At 37.6% G+C, this 19,174-nt stretch overlaps 1 protein-coding gene across 4 annotated transcripts in view; it reads right to left on the reverse strand.

Annotated features, from left to right (window-relative positions):
- Nucleotides 1-19,174, reverse strand: part of LOC108983770 (rho GTPase-activating protein REN1-like) — a 37,121-nt gene that overhangs the window by 12,559 nt on the left and 5,388 nt on the right. For 3 of the 4 annotated variants that reach the window (XM_035695745.1, XM_035695743.1, XM_035695744.1), the window contains 6 exons: nt 18,938-19,015; nt 17,305-17,322; nt 16,655-16,710; nt 16,485-16,554; nt 7,688-7,772; nt 7,030-7,273 (listed from right to left, as the gene is read on the reverse strand). In XM_035695745.1, coding sequence (XP_035551638.1) covers nt 7,030-7,273; nt 7,688-7,772; nt 16,485-16,554; nt 16,655-16,710; nt 17,305-17,322; nt 18,938-19,015 — 551 coding nt within the window. The remainder of the gene's footprint in view (nt 1-7,029; nt 7,274-7,687; nt 7,773-16,484; nt 16,555-16,654; nt 16,711-17,304; nt 17,323-18,937; nt 19,016-19,174) is intronic. The other variant, XM_035695746.1, reaches the window with a different exon arrangement.

Consider the following 19,174-nt stretch of genomic DNA (forward strand, 5'->3'; position numbering starts at 1 on the left):
ATCCTCTACCTGGTGTTAGTTTCAGGTATCTCAGGATTCTATACACAGCTTCCATGTGTTCTTCATTTGGATTGTTCATGAACTGACTTACCATGCTAACAGCAAATCCAATGTCTGGTCGTGTGTGAGATAGGTATATTAGTTTACCTACTAATCTTTGGTATCTTCCTTTGTCCACGGGTGCACAATTTTCCTTAGCTCCTAGTTTGATAGTTGGATCCATAGGAGTATCTACCGGCTTACACCCGAGCATTCCAGTCTCTTTTAAGAGATCTAGGACATATTTTCTCTGTGAGACAGAGATTCCCTTTCTTGACCTTGCAATCTCCATACCTAGGAAATATTTAAGATTCCCAAGGTCCTTGATTTCAAATTCTGCAGCTAGTAAACTTTTGATGGTGCAGATTTCCTCTTCATAGTCTCCTGTTAGGATTATGTCATCCACATACACTATGAAGACAGCAAGTTTTCCTGCAGAAGAGTGTTTAACAAATAGTGTATGGTCCGTCTGACATTGAGTAGCCATGCTTCTTCACTACCTTTGTGAATCTTTCAAACCAAGCTCTTGGAGATTGCTTGAGCCCATATAGAGATCTCCTAAGTTTACAAACCTTGTTGCATGTAGTTTGTGTCTCAAATCCGGGGGGAATTTCCATGTACACTTCTTCAGTTAGGTCCCCATTTAGAAAGGCATTCTTGACATCTAGTTGGTGGAGAGGCCAGTCAAGGTTTGCAGCCAAAGATAATAAAACCCGAACTGTGTTTAACTTGGCTACAGGAGCAAATGTCTCCTCATAATCGATTCCATATGATTGGGTGAATCCCTTTGCAACCAGCCGTGCCTTGAACCGATTAACACTCCCATCTTCATTATATTTTACTGTGAAGATCCATTTGCAGCCTACTGGGCGTTTCCCGGTTGGTAAGTCAGAGATTTCCCAAGTTCCATTTTTCTCTAGTGCATGAATTTCTTCATACACTGCTGATTTCCATTCTGGTGAGCCGAGAGCTTCTTGTATATTATTAGGAACTTGGATGTTGTCGAGGTTGGCAACAAAAGCTTTGAACTTCGGTGACAATCCTTCATATGACACAAATGTGTATATCGGATGTTTTGTGCATGATCTTACCCCTTTTCTCACAGCAATAGGAAGGCCACTGTCATCATTAGTTTCAGGATTAGTGTTACCTGGTGGATCTTCACTTGGTCTAGGACTTGAGTCAGACTCTTGGGTTTGCTCAAGAGATGCTTGTTGTTCCATCTCCTTTTGGTTCTTTCTCCTCCTTGAGTAGGTAATCAATTCATCACTCTTTGTTGATTGAATAGTGTCCAGATTTTGAGGTGTGTCCAGATTTTGAGGTGTGTCCAGATTTTGAGGTGGATTGTTGGCTTGATCTTGAGTAGGAGGTTCTAGGAAGTAAGAAGACTCAAGGGAGAGATTTTGAGGAGGAAGTGATTCATGATTTAGTGATGGGCAAGTTTGGTCAGAATTATGAGAGACATGAGGTGATTCTTCAATATCCCAAAGCTGATATTCTAGGATAAAATTAGTCTCCCCCTGAATATCAGATTTGGGGAAATAAGGTTGTTGCTCAAAAAAGGTGACATCCATGGAGTGATAGAATTGTTTAGTGACCGGTGAGTAGCATTTATATCCTTTTTGAGTTGGAGAGTACCCAAGGAAAATACATTTATGAGCTCTAGGATCAAGTTTGTCTCGGTGTTGTTGATGGACATGGACAAAAGCTGAACACCCGAAAACTTTGAATGGGATGGTGGAGATGAGACGAGTAGTGGGAAAGGACTGAAGGAGAATTTGACAGGGAGTCTGGAAGTTAAGAATCCGAGATGGCATCCTATTTATGAGGTATGCAGCAGTAAGGATGGCTTCACCCCAGAAATATTTTGGTACATGGGTAGAGAACATAAGTGACCGAGCCACATCAAGAAGATGCCGGTTTTTTCTTTCGGCAATACCATTTTGCTGAGGAGTGTTAACACAGGAACTTTGGTGAACAATACCATGACTCATGAGATAATCATTAAGGCTGGAATTGAAATACTCTTTGGCATTGTCAGTTTTCAGAATTTGAATTTTTGCTTGGAATTGTGTTTGGATCATGGTATTGAAGGTTTTGAAGATCTGGTTTGCCTCAGATTTTTCTTTCATGAGGAATACCCATGTGAGTCTAGTGTGATCATCAATAAATGAAATGAACCAGCGAGAACCAGTAACATTTTTTATCCTAGAAGGGCCCCATATATCACTATGAATCATGGAAAAAGGTTGATATGCTTTGTAGGATCTGTTAGGATAAGAATTGCAAATATGTTTAGAGAATTGACAGATCTAACATTGAAATTCATTTGGATTTTTACTATGGAATAATGAAGGAAACAACTTCTCAAGATACAAGAAATTTGGATGACCTAACCTATAGTGCCATAACATAATTGCACTATCATTATTAGACTGACTCACAGACAAAGAAACAGGATTACTGGACACTGAACAATCTGATTGATGAATTGCTCCTTGAGGAGGATCATTAACCTCTAGAAGATAGAGCCCCGAACACATCTTAGCACTGCCAATCGTCTTCCCCGAGTCCAAGACCTGAAATACACACAGATTTGAGCCAAATTTAGTAACACAGTTGAGATCCCGAGTGAGTTTACTAATGGACAGTAAATTGCAATTTAATTTTGGTACAAGTAGAACGGAATCAAGAGTGATGTTCTCTGAAATTTGAACCGAGCCTGTACCAACCACCTTTGAGAGTGAACCATCAGCTATTCGCACAGTTAAATTTTTATAGCATGGGGTGTAAGTTGAAAACAGCTTCTCATCTCCAGTCATATGATCAGAAGCTCCTGAGTCTATAATCCATGGACTGAGCCTCTCCTTGTTAGCATTTAGAGCACTTAAAAAATTACCTTTTTGTGCCAGGGATCCGGTACCAACTACAGTGGGAGCTGGTGCAGGCAAGGATTGGCTGAACATTTTCTGCAAGATCTCTATCTGTTCCTTGCTGAAGGGAGTTGGTTCGGGTGGAGGTTGTTCATCCATGGAAGCAAGGTTGCCTCGTCCTTCTTTGTCATTGGCAAACCGGGAAGGCCTCCAATCTGCTGGTTTGCCATGAATCTTCCAGCAGTTGTCCTTGGTGTGACCAGGACGTCGACAATGATCACACCATGGTCGCCCTTTCTTTGGTCTGTGATCGTTGTTGTTGTTGGATGGATTCCCTCTCACCACAAGTGCTGAACTCTCAGGATTTGTCACAGAATCTTGAGATCCCATCATGATCTTCTTTCGACTTTCCTCTCTCCGAACTTCTGAAAAAGCTTCTCGGATATTTGGTAGTGGTTTGGATCCTAAAATTCTTCCTCGTACTTCATCAAGGTTCTTATTTAATCCAATCAAAAATTTGTATATTCTTTTCCGTTCAATTATTTGTCTATACCTGATTCCATCATTCGGACAGCTCCAATTGTGCTCCTCGAATAAGTCTAGCTGCTGCCAATACCGATTGAGAGTGTTGAAGTATTGAGTCATTGTTAATTCTCCTTGGCGGAAGTCATGAAGAACACTTTCCACCTCGAATAATTCTGATGTATTCTCATTGTTAGAATATATTTCCTTGGCAGCATCCCAAATCTCCTTTGCTGTTCCATAGAGAAGAAAGTTTTCTCCAATGTCATTTGTCATGGAATTAATGAGCCATGACATGACCATATTATTCTCGGCATTCCAGACTTTGAACTTTTCATCCGTCTTGTTTGGTTTGGCAGCATCTCCGGTGAGATAATCATCTTTGCCCTTTCCGCATATGAACATCATTACGGAATGAGACCATTGGAGATAGTTGTTCCCATTCAGTTTGTGTCCTGTAATGGGCATGAGGTTACTATCATTGTTGGAAGCCATGGCTTCTTGATTGGAGGTGATTTGGGAAACGATAGCTCTTGAATCACATTTCCCGTATTTGGTCATATGAGGGAATTAGGGTTCAGAGATTGCTCTGATACCATCTTGTTTGTGGAAGGAAAGAGTAAGATTCCACTATATCGAAAATAAGGTTACAGGCCCCTCTTTATATAGATGATAATGCTCATCTATTTTAGGGATATTTACAGCTAATCTAGAAAGGAAATCAGAACTACCTAAAACTGAAAGCTATAAAACAGGAAACTTATATCTACAGATTTGGTAACAGACTACCAAATCTCCTAAAATCATGGGATAAGAAAAACTGATCTGTTAGCTGTAGATCTCCTAGATATTAGCCCCTAATATTGCTAACAGATCCTTAAACATAAATCTCTCTATAATTCTACATCAATGTACTCTTTCCACCATTATCAAACCTTAAGCATTTCAGTTTCAAATCCACTTGTCTCACCCATGGTTTTGCCTTTCTTGAATGTTTCAAATACATCATATTTTTTTTTTCAGGAAATTGACCCATACCTTTCTACTATAGTCATCGATAAAAGGTGGTACCAAGAACTTCCAAGAGATGAAATTGGGGAAGGTCCCCACAATTCCATGTGTACAAATTCCAGCTTTCTTGACCTCAGTGCTTCGCCCCCCTTCAAGAAACTGACTTTTTTCTGCTTACCCAAAATGCAACTCTCACACGTATCCAAATCAACTGACTTCAGTTCTGATAGTTTTCCTTTTGACAGAAGTACCTCCATCCTTTTCAGACTCACATGACCAAGCTTGTGGTGCCATAACACCACATTATTCTCAGATTCAGTAATAGCAATCATATTGCTTGATCTTGATGTCATATGCAAAGTACCAGTTTTCTGACCACGAGCCAAGACCATTGCTCCTTTTGTAACCTTCCATATATTACATGAAAAAACTATCAAATGACCACCATCATCAAGTTGTCCCACAGAGATCATGTTTTTCTTTAGTTCGGGAAAACGCCTAACTTTCTACATAGTTCACACATTCCTATTTGGGAGTATGATGCACACATCTCTCACTCCCACGACATCCAATGCTTCTCCATTAGTCAAATACAGCTTACCAAAGTCACCAGCAACGTGAAGTGGTGTGAAATGAAGCTCTGGAATCCAACACCCAATCATTAACTAGAATGTGAACAGAAGCAAACCATCTTCTATTTCCTCAATCACTACGTTTGCAACGTCATTCTCACTCTTCTTCAAATTTTCCAATTTTTTTTGAAGTGATCCATCTTGCCACAATCCAACAGATACATTGTTGCCCAAACCTTGACTTGCTCCTGTCCCTATTTCTCGATTTTGACCTACCCTTATTTGAATTCCTATCATGTCCTCTGCCTCAAGTGTAGATATTAAGGGAAGAACCCGAACCCAAAGTCTCACCAAAATCCGCAAGAATCAAATATCGGTTATCATCATATTTCAGTTTTGTTTGTCCAATAGAATTACTCGCAATCATTCTCATGGTCTCCTAACTATTCAGCAATGAGGCTAACATAATCAATGCTCAAATCACAATTAATTTGTGATTGTGTTAAACCCGTTCAAGTGCTGAGCAACAGATGTACATTCTGCCATTTTTAGATTGAACAGCTTCTTCAATAGATGCACCTTATTATTAGCCGACGGCTTCTCATACATATCAGAAAGGGCCACCATAAGATCTACAGTAGTATTTTCCTTGATAACATTGTGTGCAACTAACCTTGATAAAGTCAACCGAATGACCCCCAGAACCTACCGATCTTATATATTTTAATCCTGCTTTTTCCCCAAGAGAGGAAGATGAAGTCCCTTCCAATAGAAATAATCTCCAATCTGTATCCTCCAATATCCGAAATTTATGCCATCAAACTTTTCAATTCCAAATATCTTCACTTCTTTTCCAGCCATCGTTCTTACTCAAACTTGAACATGACTCTTGATACCAGTTGTTGGGAACGATAAGAAAAAAGTAAAGAAAAATGAAATCAATCACATACGAATACAAGATTTATGTGGTTTGGCAATGTGCCTACGTTCATGGAATTATAGAGGATTTTATTCTCTTGAAAGTCAAATACGTAGTGTGACAATACAAGAAGTGGCCGTACAAAAGTATAATATATATGTGGCGAAACCCTAATTAGGGTTATTGGCGAGTAAAATCAAATAAGGGTCGGGTCATACCGGTTCAAGAGCTAAAACCGGGCCAAGCCGAAGCGAACATAGACAAAAGCCTCATTGAAAATCCACCAAAAAAATGCAACGAATTCTTGTCGGATTGGGTTGGGTCATCAAATCGGGCTGCCACAAAATAGAACCAGGCTCCACACAAAAAGCCCAACATATTGTGTGTGTGTGTGTGTGTGTGTGTGTATTTAATGATCATTTTCATGAACTTCCTTTTATTGCTCATTTTCGTTTGTTTTGACGTTTTCATTGATAGCAAATGCTAATCTGCTGTACTTCTACTTCATATGACAACTTTCTTATTCATGAATTGATATGGGTGGGAACAAATTATAATGTATCATAGGAGTGTATTGTTCTGCCTGTCTGGCTCAACCCAAGAAAAAATCATGGCTCCGCCCCTATATGCTAGCACAAAATCAAACTTTGTGGGGTTAAGAGTAAGGACAAGAAAATAAAAGAAAAGGGAAAAAGGAAAAGAGAATAAAAAATGCATCTTCATGGGTGGAATACCCAAACTAGTATGAAAGAGAATAAAGATAAAAACAAAAGAAGAAAAATAAAAGATTTCTATGGAAGTTGTGTTTGGTAATTATTCTAAAATTATCTCTTGGCTCTGATCTATTTTGAAGAGTTCATATGAAGTTTATTAGTCTCAAATAATATTTGAATGACTATAAACAAGAAAAAGAACATCATAGGAATTCATAGATCATTAGGACAATTCATAGGTAAAAAACCTGATTATGGATAAAAAACCATATATCATATATTAGCACACATTCATGTGTGGGTGTATGAAGCGAGTGAGAACATTAGTATAGGAAACCATGTCTAAAGCAACTGTGAGTGAAGAAGATATTAGAACTTACCCTGAATATGTTATAATACTCCTCTAATAATGTAATAACTATCGCTTGAGCATGGTTAGCTGCAGCAGCTGCTTGCAGAAGTTGTGCAGAACCATCACCACCAACATTAAAATCATGTTCTATTTCGCAGTCACCAGCTAATAGTGGACGCAGAAGCAAGGGTGCCATGCATGCAGCGACGGCTGAGGAGCTCATTCGATTCTCAGCTTTGTGAGAAGCTACAGTTTGCATCATCACAAGTACTCTGAATGGGGGCAAAATAAACAAACTAAAATATAGAGAAATGCAACTAAATGCCAAAATATTGCATGGTAAAACTAGTGAGAGCATAGTTGTCAGATGGGGAAAAGAGGGGGAAAACAAAACAAAAAAGGAAAATATAGTTATATTGATATCTATTACTGTCAGCGCACGTGTCTGCATAGTTGTGCATGTGTGTGTGTATTAATTTCCAAAAGTACAGTGAACATTGATAGTGAAAATAAATCATTAAAGTAAAGAAGAAAACAAGCATTTCAAGTTTGAAACAAGAAATAAATATAATGACAATTATATTATGAATATAAAAAATGAGATCTAAATAATCAAACATAAACAGATATACATTAAAAAATTAGGAAAAATATAGAAATAACAATAAAAGTAATGTATCAACTACCTCTGCAATAAATGACGATTAGGCTCCGGGAACGTCTCAAATATTGCAGCACGTATAGCATTGACTCTAACACCACGATCAGTTCCTATTCATAATAAAGTAGTCCAATGATGAAATATATGAAAAACGAGGTGTAACAAAAAAATGGCGTATAAATTTTTTCCTTGGTAATATATCTAACGAAGCTGAAACTCAGCTATGGTGAGAAATTCATGTGTCGGATTTCTAGGAGATAAATTAGGAAGTTCTATTTTAAATAAAATCTGAAATAACTATTTCAGATTTTAGATATTTCCGTTTTTCTGTTTTCTAGCCTAGAAATTTGCTGATTTGATTTCCTGACTTGGTGGCCTTCCTCTTCTGTTTATATTGTAATCGTTTCTCTTGGAAATTAATAAGAATGATTATTCTTCTTCTCAAAAACTACATGGTATCAGAGCTTCGTGCTCTTTTTCTATTTCCTTCTTTCTTTTGATGATGTCGTATAAGTCGGCGATGACCGGCGCCCAAAGAACTTCCACCGTCTCTTCTGGTACTTCTGAAACCATTCCACCCAATCCCACTATTTCTCCCACATCTGTATCTGCTGATTCCTATTCCCAGAATTCAGCCCTTTATCTCACAGCTACTAAACTCAATGGGCACAACTATCTCGAGTGGGCTCAGTCCGTAAAATTGGCAATCGATGGCAGAGGCAAATTTGGGCACTTAATTGGCAAAATATCAAAACCTGCTGCTGGTGATCCTAATCTGAAAAAATGGCAGTCAGAAAATTCTCTTGTTATTGCTTGGTTCATCAATTCCATGGAACCTGCCATTGGAAAACCTCACCTATTTCTTCCCATTGCTCAAGATGTTTGGGAGGCAGTTCGAGTTCGAGATCTTTATTCGGACCTAGAGAATTCTTCTCAAATTTTTGAGTTGAAAACTTGACTATGGAAATCCAAACATGATTGCGATGTTACTACTTATTATAACTAATTGGTAACGTTATGGCAGGAGGAACTTGATCAGTGTTATGAAGATGTTTGGGAAAATTCGAACTACTATGCTCGTCACAAAAAGAGAGAGGAAAATGACAGGGTTTACATGTTTTTAGCCGGCCTTAATCAAAGTTTGGAGGAGGTCCGAGGCCGCATTCTCGACAGGCAACCATTGCCCTCTATTCAAGAAGTTTTTTCTGAAGTTAGACGTGAGGAGTCCAGGAGAAAGATCATGCTACGCAATACCGAAACTGGGTTAAACCTGGAACCTGAAAATTCTGCTCTAGTGTCAAGAAGTATTGATTCTAACAATGACGGGCGTAATAAACCATGGTGCGAGCATTGCAAAAAACCGTGGCATAGGAAGGAGATGTGTTGGAAGCTTCATGATAAACCTGCAAATTGGAAGCCAAAATCCAATCGTGATGGTCGCGGCTACCAAGCTACTGTTGAAGAGACTCAAGAGCCTTCTACCAACTCGGATGCAGTACCTTTTACCAAGGAGCAATTAGAGCACCTGTACAAATTATTTCAATCTCCAAAATTGTCCTTAACTCCGTCTTGTTCTTTGGTACAGAAGGGTAACCCTCTTGCTCATGCATTTTTAGGAGTTATTCCTAACTCTGTTCATTTTTAGTTGCTCCATTTTGTTCTCATCCTATAGTCTGTGCAAGCAATAAAAGGGTCAAAATTGCACATGGTTCACTCTCGGTAATTGCCAGGATAGGAACTATCAAACTCACTTCGTTGTTAACACTCCATGATGTGCTCCACGTTCCCAATTTGTCATGCAATTTGTTGTCCATCAGTAAACTTACCTCTGATCATCAGTGTCAAGCTAATTTCTATTCTTCTTATTGTGAATTTCAAGACTTGACCGCGGGGAGGATGATTGGCAGTGCTAAGGAAAAAGATGGACTCTATTATTTTGAAGGTGGACCTAACTCGAGTAGACAATATCAAAGTACTTGCTTAAATTCTGTTTCTATTTCCAAGGATAATGACATTTTGTTATGGCATTATAGGTTAGGCCATCCTAGTTTTCAGTATTTAAAGTACTTGTTTCCCAATTTATTTCAAAATAAAAGTCCAACTTCTTTTCAATGTGAAGTTTGTCAATTTGCTAAACATCATCGTGCATTTTTTTCCACCCAACCCTACAAACCAACTACTCCATTTACTGTGATTCATAGTGACATCTGGGGCCCATGTAGAACATCTATGCATTCTGGGAAAAAATGGTTTGTGACCTTTATTGATGATCACACGAGATTAAGTTGGGTTTATTTGATGACGGAAAAATCTAAAGTGGAAACAATTTTCAAAAATTTTTACACCATGGTACAAACACAATTTCAAAAAAATATTCAAATATTGCGGAGTGATAATGGTCGAGAATATTTCAAAAGCATTTTGGGCTAATTTTTTCTTGAAAAATGAATTGTTCATCAAAGCTCTTGTGTCAACACTCCACAACAAAATGGTTTAGTTGAAAGAAAAAACAAACACTTATTAGAAGTAGCTCGAGCATTGCTTTTTACCAGTCAGGTACCTAAATATCTTTGGGGTGAAGCCGTTCTTACTGCTACATGTCTCATAAATAGAACGCCTAATAAGGTTTTAAGCTTTGCAACACCTTTTGATATTTTCCATAAGTGTTATCCAACAAATCGGCTTTCTTCCTCTTTACCACTAAAGATATTTGGATGTACCACTTTTGTTCATATTCATAGTCATAATCGAGGAAAACTCGAACCCCGGGCCAGAAAATGTGTGTTTGTTGGTTATGCTCCCACTCGAAAGGGGTATAAATGTTTTGAACCTATTTAAAAAAAGAGAAATTCTATTTGCAGTCTTGAAGTGGGGACTGCATGTGCAGACACATTATTAAATGAGAGAAAATATTATTTTACGAGGGATAATTTTGTAATTTTAAAAAATTTTAAAATTAAAATAGCCTAGGCCTGCACATGTAGTCCCCAAGTGGGGACTGTACCTAGCATTGCTCTTAAAAAAAAATGTTTGTTACCATGGATGTTACATTTTTTGAATTACATCCATATTTTACGCCTCATCTTTAGGGGGGGAACCAAAACAAAGATTCGGCTAGTTTTCATGATTTTTTCCAAACTGAAGACTTGCAAAATGATCCTTCTCCAACTTTGATTATTCAACCTAAAAACCCAAGCTTAATTATACCAGGGGAAAGAGAGCCGAGTTGTTTAGATACTAAAAAGGTAGGTCTCCCTACAGTGCCATGTCATGATGTTCACAAAGGAGAAACAGAAAAGGAAAACACAGCATTGGTACCATTTGATATTGTCTACTTGCGACAGAAGACAATTCGAAAGAAAGGGTCTTCCAATCCTTCACACTGCCCAGAATCCGTAAACCCTCCAGGTATGTTCAGCCTATTTCATCTTCTAGTTCCGAACCCGAGTCTGGGTCTAATTCTAAGTTCAATGATTCTGAACTTCCTATTGCTGTCCGGAAGGGTGTGAGATCTTGCACCCAACATCCATTATCCAATTATGTGTCATAGGAAAATCTCTCACATGTTTTTCGTGCTTTTACCTCACAATTGTCTTGTATGAAGATTCCTAACACTGTGCCGGATGCTCTGAAAGTTCCTGAGTGGAAGAAGGGCTGTCTTCGAGGAGATGAAAGCTCTTGAAAAAAAATGGCACGTGGGAGTTAGTTGATCTACCAAGAGGAAAAACAACTGTAGGGAGCAAATGGGTGTTTACAGTCAAGTATAAATCTGATGGCTCTCTGGAACGGTATAAAGCTCAATTGGTAGCCAAGGGATTTACTCAGACCTATGGCATTGATCACTTAGAGACAGTCGCCCTAGTCGCAAAGCTAAACACTGTAAGAGTTTTGGATGTAAAAAATGCATTTCTCAATGGAGATTTGAAGGAAGAAGTGTACATGGATGCACCTCCAGGATTTGGTGAAAAGTTTGGCACAAAGGTGTGTAAACTAAAGAAGTGCTTATATGGGTTAAAACAGTCACCAAGGGCCTGGTTTGAGAAATTCACTCAGTTTGTTAAAAGTAAGGGGTATACTCAAGGGCAAGGTGATCATACGATGTTTACAAGACATTCACAGGATGGGAAAATAGCAATACTAATTGTGTATGTAGACAATATAATTCTCACCGGAGATGATGTACTTGAGATGAACCGATTGAAGACTTCCCCCTCATCAACATTTGAGATCAAGAACTTAGGTTCTCTGAGGTATTTCCTTGGAATGGAGGTTGCCAGGTCGAAGGGATTGTTGTCTCCCAACGGAAGTATGTCCTTGACCTCCTTAAGGAAACTAGAATGAGCGGTTGTAGGCCAGCAGACACTCCAATTGATCCAAATCAGAAACTTGGAGATGACAAGGAAGGTGATACAGTGAATACAACTCGATACCAAAAGTTGGTGGGAAAGTTAATTTACTTATCACATACACGGCCCGATATCGCTTTTGTTGTGAGTTTGGTAAGTCAGTTTATACAGTCACCCTACGAGAAATATCTTGAAGCAGTTTATCGGATTCTCATATATTTGAAAAGTACACCAGGCAAGGGTTTACTCTTCAGAAAACCACACAGCAGAACATAGAGGCATACACTGATGTAGATTGGGCAGGCTCAGTTATTGACAAGAGATCCACGTCGTGGTACTGTACTTATGTCTGGGGAAATATGGTCACATGGCGAAGCAAGAAACAAAATGTGGTTGCAAGGAACAGTGCCGAGGCAGAATATAGGCTATGGCTAACGGAGTTTGTGAGATGCTATGGCTGAAGAGAATTCTTGAAGAGCTGCAGATGCCGGTGAACATGCCAATGAAGTTGTATTGTGACAACAAATTTGCCATGAGTATTGCTCAAAATCCAATACAACATGATCGCACTAAGCATGTAGAGATTGACAGACACTTCATAAAGGAGAAGATTGATAGTGACGTTGTTTGCATGCCTTTTGTTCCTACTAAACAAATAGCCGATATCTTCACCAAACGACTTTTCAGATCTAGTTTTGAGCTCTTTGTAAACAAGTTGGGCATGATAGATATCTACGCTCCAACTTGAGGGGGGGTGTCGGATTTCTAGGAGATAAATTAGGAAGTTCATTCAAGGCAAAGATTATAGACAAGCCCACCAGTAGATATCAGTTTTCTGATAGCCCACTGTCATGTGACGTTTTTGCTTTTGATTAGAATGATTCTCCCTTCAATAACATGAAAGCACCACAATCCAACTATAGTCTAATTGTAAAGGAGTATAGATTGTTTGATTGATGTATCTCAACAGAACTAAATACATCCCAAAATGATGATTGGTAAGATGTAGAAAATGGAAAAAGAGCAACTTGTATAATCAAGAACTTAATAACAACAATAACGTCAATACTTTACTAAATTGGCCCTAAAATGTTAAAACATTGTTTCGACAAGCAATGAAAATCAAAGCTGCTCATGAAATCCACTTTATCTCTCTAATATGGAGAGTAGATAATGACAGGAAAAGATAGGTTCTATCTTTTTTAGAGGTCTCACTGCATATAATGCATTTAAATTCTAACTAAATTAAATATGATCAGATAAGTCCTACAAATGAAATACTTGAACAATCCTAGTAATAACTTTTAGTTTATAATAAAATTTCCTAAATGGTGTTAAACTTGCCAAATGTCCTTCCTGCAGTGTGAAACCTTATGGAGAAACATATATCCTTCTATATACTCAGAAGTTCTTATCATGGAGAAGGGGAGAGCCAGGTATTAATCAACAAGCTTATATAAGTATGTGAAACAGAATTTCACATCCATGTCTTCTTCAATCGTGCAGAAGAGAATAAACAAATAAATCGATAAAGTATGATAAAAATAATTTACAGGCTACATGAAAGATAAGGTGAAAAGTGAAGCATATACCTATTGTTAGATCAAATGCCTAATGTGCATATGGCTGAGGAAGTTTATAAAAATTAGTTGTTTCTTCATGCATCCTTTATGTAAATTAACCTATTTAATCTCCACTCATCAGAGAGTTCAGTTATGGTCCAGATTCGTTCTCTGGCTTTCTTCAGCATCACACCAATAGTTTTAATTCCTATTCTACTGCAAACCAATTTAGTGAGAGAGAGAGAGAGAGGTGATAAACCACAAGAAAAATGATAATTATTTTCATGGGAGACTAGTTTAAATTAATAAATCCCAATGCTTCTAATTTTGTATCCTCTCTCTCCAACTTGGGGGGGGGGGGTTTGATAAACCACAGGAAAAAAAAAAAAAGGTAATTAGTTTCATGGGAGACTAGTGTAAGTTAATCAATTGATTCAATTCCAATGTTTTTTAGGTAAGGATAAAGATTTCTATGGTAATACCCTCTCTCTCCAGCTAATAGAATTCCATATATAAATATGTGATTCTTAATCATTCTGTAACATCTTGTTACACATTCAGTCAGATGTTTAAACAAGAGACACTAGTATCAATACATCCCCTCCCCACCCTCTCTTTCTAAGTTTTTTTAAGTGAAGATAGAAAATTCTCAAGGCTCACGCTTCATCTAATAGTACCAATTACTATCTTCTGGTAGAAAGACCTCCATTGTCTACCAAACAAGGAAAAAAATCCCACAATTTTAGAGTAATTAGCTAATATATAAGTAGATCTCTGCACACCTTTCTCATCAATAAATAATCGTTTTATTATGGCAGAAGAAAATAAAAATTGCTTGTAAAAGCGTGTATGAGAAATCATGAGAGCAAGATCCAAATAAGTTAAAGACAATTCATCTAATGGTATACATTGCTATCTTATGGTAGAAAGAACTATATTTTCCCCCAAAAGAAAAAGATAACTCCATGAAATTTCTGAGTAATTGTCTAAAGTGGTTTAAATTAGCAGATCTTGCACATAAAGTTTCTCTTCCCATGGTCTGTAACACCCCGCTCCCCACAGTTAAGAAAGATGTTATTTTTTTTAGAAAATCACCGGAGCCAGAGTGCTACTACTGAACCTGACTTAAAAATATATTTGTTTTTTTTTTATTCTTAAGGAAACGCTAAGTATAAAGATTCCTTATAATAAATAGAGTCGTTTTGTATTAACATACAGAAATCATAAATCAGAGTGCACGGAAGCATTTATTAAAATTTCTAAAAGTCTGTGTCATAAAAATCATAACTTAAAATCTTTGCACATGATCTAGGCCACTGTCACGCCTCTCGAGACTAAGTCTCGCCCTGCAGCTCTACCTTCATAAATATTCTGACCTAGGATGATTTAAAAACATAAAACAACTAAAATGAGTCGATGACTCAGTAAGAAACCCATCATAACGTAAACATACTTAACATAAAGTTTTTCATAAAATATTTCATACCGGGAACTTAAAATCATGATTGTTCATACGTACGCTATGACATGAATGACTTATTTTGGCTTATCTGACTTATCTTACTTATCATATTGGCCTACATACTTAACTGTGTGTGCAAGGCTATGCACCGGCCCCACATCCGGCAGTCGCAAGGGGAGCCGCTAATAATATTCTAGCATACTATGGTGGACCACGCTTAGTTCCGTGGCTTGCACATCCACCCATAAATCACATTGGTACCATACATCTAAATAGTCATCTGATTAATTGTTCTAAACTTATCTTACACTTGATCTTATGAAATCTTACAAATCTTATGTAACGTGTGATGCATGATACATACATAACTATAATATGCGGAATGAAACGTGATGAATGACGTGTTTGCAAATATCATAACATGCGTGGTACATAAACATTGGCTTCCAAAGAACTGACTTTAATAATAATATATATATAACTAGCTAGTATACTAATCCTAATTTATAATCAAGTTACCTACCTCATAGCGTTAATCTCATATTTCCGACATAAAATCGATCACGCGAAGTAGAAGGAGAGAGAAAACGTGAGGGATGTTGTGAGAGGAATGAAACAGTCGACTATTGGCGTGGTGAACATGGGATGCGCACGATGCTGGACTGGGTATCTTGGGTTCGACCGTTGCACTTATGGAAGTTTATGGTTTTTTTCAAATAACACATGGAAGTGAGATATTTATAGAGAGATTTGGGAGAGAGTGCTGACAAGTTGAGTTAGACTCAGTTAATACATGTAGTGACACTAATCTGCTAAACACTCAGTCGTGATCATCTAAGAAGAGAATTTGAATTTAAAAACATGATCTAACAGTTCATTCAATGCAGGATTTGGCAGTGGCTGAGACTGCATAGGGGACTTCAATCAGTGATGATTTTAAATTGAAATAAATTTCTAATGACCGGTTTTTAAATTCTAAAAAGAGTCTAACTCGTTCAATAATAAATGAGATTTAACTTAATTATTGAGTCTAATTAAAACTCTTAATCAACCTTAATAATTTATCACTCGTGGGCTTATCCAATATGGCCCATTAAATATAATTAAGGCCCAATAAAAAATTATCAATATTCCGACCTTAAAATTATAGGGCTGGGTCGTTACATGGTCAAACTCTTCCTTTAAACCAATACTTAATACTATTTACCCCTAAAGTGATAAGAAAGTGAGTACCTCCAGCCTGTTCTCCAAAATGCTCAATAGAATTTGCGGTGTCACAAAGGTAGCCATCCCCAACACTTCCCACACTCAATGCTTATAATTTAATGATGCACTAAAAACATTTTCAAATCATCTTTTGTCTTAGCACTGTATGTTTTATGAAGTATACATAGGCTAGCAAGCAAAGAAGAAACAAGGATGCTGCAAAAAACAGTTGATTAACAGACTTACGACATGCTTTTAACAGTGCATTGCAGCAAGATGCAGGAATCGGAGAAGATGGCAACTCCCGGAGGACATACTGGATATTGCAGGGAAGACAATAAAATAAAAAAGAGCTTAGTTTAGTTGTATACTGTAACCTACATGACAATTCATTTTCCTGTGACTATAAGAGATACCTTGACACAATCAGCAACAACATGTGGATCCTCCTCTGGAGAAAACTCCATTTTTCCTAAATAAAGCAAAAACCATTCAGAGATGAAGTAATATTCAACCAAAAAACAAAATGAATCTCAAGTGTGAAACTACCATGCAACTATGATTTCTTCAATTCTAATACACTGCAGGCAAGATTTTATTAGATTTTCTCTTTTCATTCATTTTCTCCTCGTCATGACTATTTCAGATTTTTTTATAACTAACTTTATATCCACTGAAATTGTAATGTCTTGGATTGGTTAAGTCCCACATTGGGTGGGTGAATTACGATAAAGGTGCATAAGTCCCAAGTCCAACATGGTTCTTTACAAGGTGAAATTGAGATTATAGTGATTCCAAGGAATTCTAACTGTAACTTTAACTAGTTCTTTGGAATATAGTGCAGACTACCGCTTTTCTTAGTTCATTTCAAATGGCACCAACATAAATAAAATTTGGCTCCACATGTTTCAACATAAATGGAGAATCATTTTCTTTCAGTTGTGTTGAGCCATTTACATTGAAACATAAATGTATTTGTTACACTTATCTTGTCTACATTGCAGCAAAACCAGTACACCTTCGCCCCCCCTGCCCAAACAAAATCATGCATTATGCAGAGCAATACCAAAACAGATTTGCACTCCTGCCATTATCATGAGCAACTTATTTTAGAAGTGCAAAGACAAACTACTATTTAAGAAAGGGACACAAGCACCAAATCGCAAGACCATGAATGTCCACAAAAAGTATCGACGTTAATCCAAAAGTCTAAGTTTAAGAGACTACAGAAATTGAAGAGATCTGGTAGGGACAGAGAGGAAGGAAGGAGTGAAACAGTAGTGATGTTGATGCAAAGGAGGTCGTGTTATATCGAATCTGTAAAACTGGTGGTTTTCTGTGACAACCACTAACTCAGCAGGGCTCAAATCGAAGATGGAAGGCTTGTGTTTCAGAATCCAAATCAACCCGGTCAGAGCTTTCTGGTTTGACCACTTTTTGGAAAGAATCACCAACAGCGTGGCCATGGATCTCAGGAAAATGGCTGGTGTAGGACCCCAAAAAAAAAATGAAATTTGAACCAGAAGCTTGAAAAAGGGAGAAATAAGACAAGAAAAAAGGAAGAAGGGACTGAGTCCACAGTCTAAAGAAGAAGATGGAGCATGGGGAAAAGAGAAAAGTCAAAGAGTGAAAACAAGGAGAAAGGAGAAGAAGAAAAGAGGCCAGTAGGAAAGAGACGAAGCTAGGGAAAAAGTGAGAGGAATGCCATAATTCAATTATGACTTTGTAGCAAGGAGAAAGAAGAAAAGAAAAGAGGCCAGTAGGAAAGAGAGACGAAGCTAGGGGAAAAGTGAGAGGAAGAAGAAAGGGGAAGAAGAGAGAAAAGAGCCCTTAAATAGACCAAGGAATGCCAGAATTCAATTATGACTTTGTAGCAAGGAGAAAGAAGAAGATAAAAGAGGCCAGTAGGAAAGAGAGACGAAGCTAGGGGAAAAGTGAGAGGAGAAGAAAGGGGAAGAAGAGAGAAAAGAGGGGGGAGAGGAAGAGGAAATCAATCTCAAAAACATATTCCAATCCAAAATATATATCTCCATTGGATTACAAAGAGCCCTTAAATAGACTAAGGAATGCCATAATTCAATTATGACTTTGTTTCAAATGAAATTCTAAACAAATAAAATTCCTAATCATTGCTCTCTGACTGGGTAATCCTAATTGGACTCTAAAATTTAAAATGACAAACTTTTCTAAAATAAAAGATAAAGCCAAGCATTCAACTAAATAAACTAAAACTCTATTTTTTATTCATTTATCCCACATCTGGATGGAAGATGGGGAAGGTGATGCGTTTTGGTGATTATGGGAGATGAAAGAGAGAAAAAAGGGTGCAGTCTTCGTTAACTTTGCAGTGCAAGTCATTTCCTTCCGCTTTGAGTGAATTTTCACTGACCAACATTTTTCAGTCACACCAAACATAGAAAACTGTAGCAAATACTTTCAGACAATTATGTATGTTGAAACAAATGGATCCTTAGTTACTGTCCAATTCACATCCCTTGGGGTAGCCAATGGCCAATCGCCTGCCTGGAATATGCACTATGCATCCCAAAAGGGTAACAGGTACTCATGATCTAAAGTTGAAAAATACCTTTCATGCAAGACATAATGACCAAAAATCAAATCTACACAGCTGGATTTAGTTATGAACATAAGACGAAAGTTAGTCAAGCACTCATACATACAAACAGGCCCAGGCCCACCTTGCTCATATTCCCAAACTCGACGTTCAACGTCATCAACATATGCGGCTTGTCGCAAGATCCCTTCTACTTTGACCCCTGTTAATGCTTTGATTAAATTCACATAAACAAGTAACAAACAAACATGTATGCCTGTTGAAGAGTCCTACAAACTTACAACAGCTAGTTAACAACAGACCCAAAAGTGAGAGCTTTAACTTAAGAAACTAGTAGGAGTAAATGTGGCAGATGAAAATA

This window comes from Juglans regia, chromosome 11 (assembly GCF_001411555.2).
Source record: "Juglans regia cultivar Chandler chromosome 11, Walnut 2.0, whole genome shotgun sequence".
Taxonomy (NCBI): Eukaryota; Viridiplantae; Streptophyta; class Magnoliopsida; order Fagales; family Juglandaceae; genus Juglans; species Juglans regia.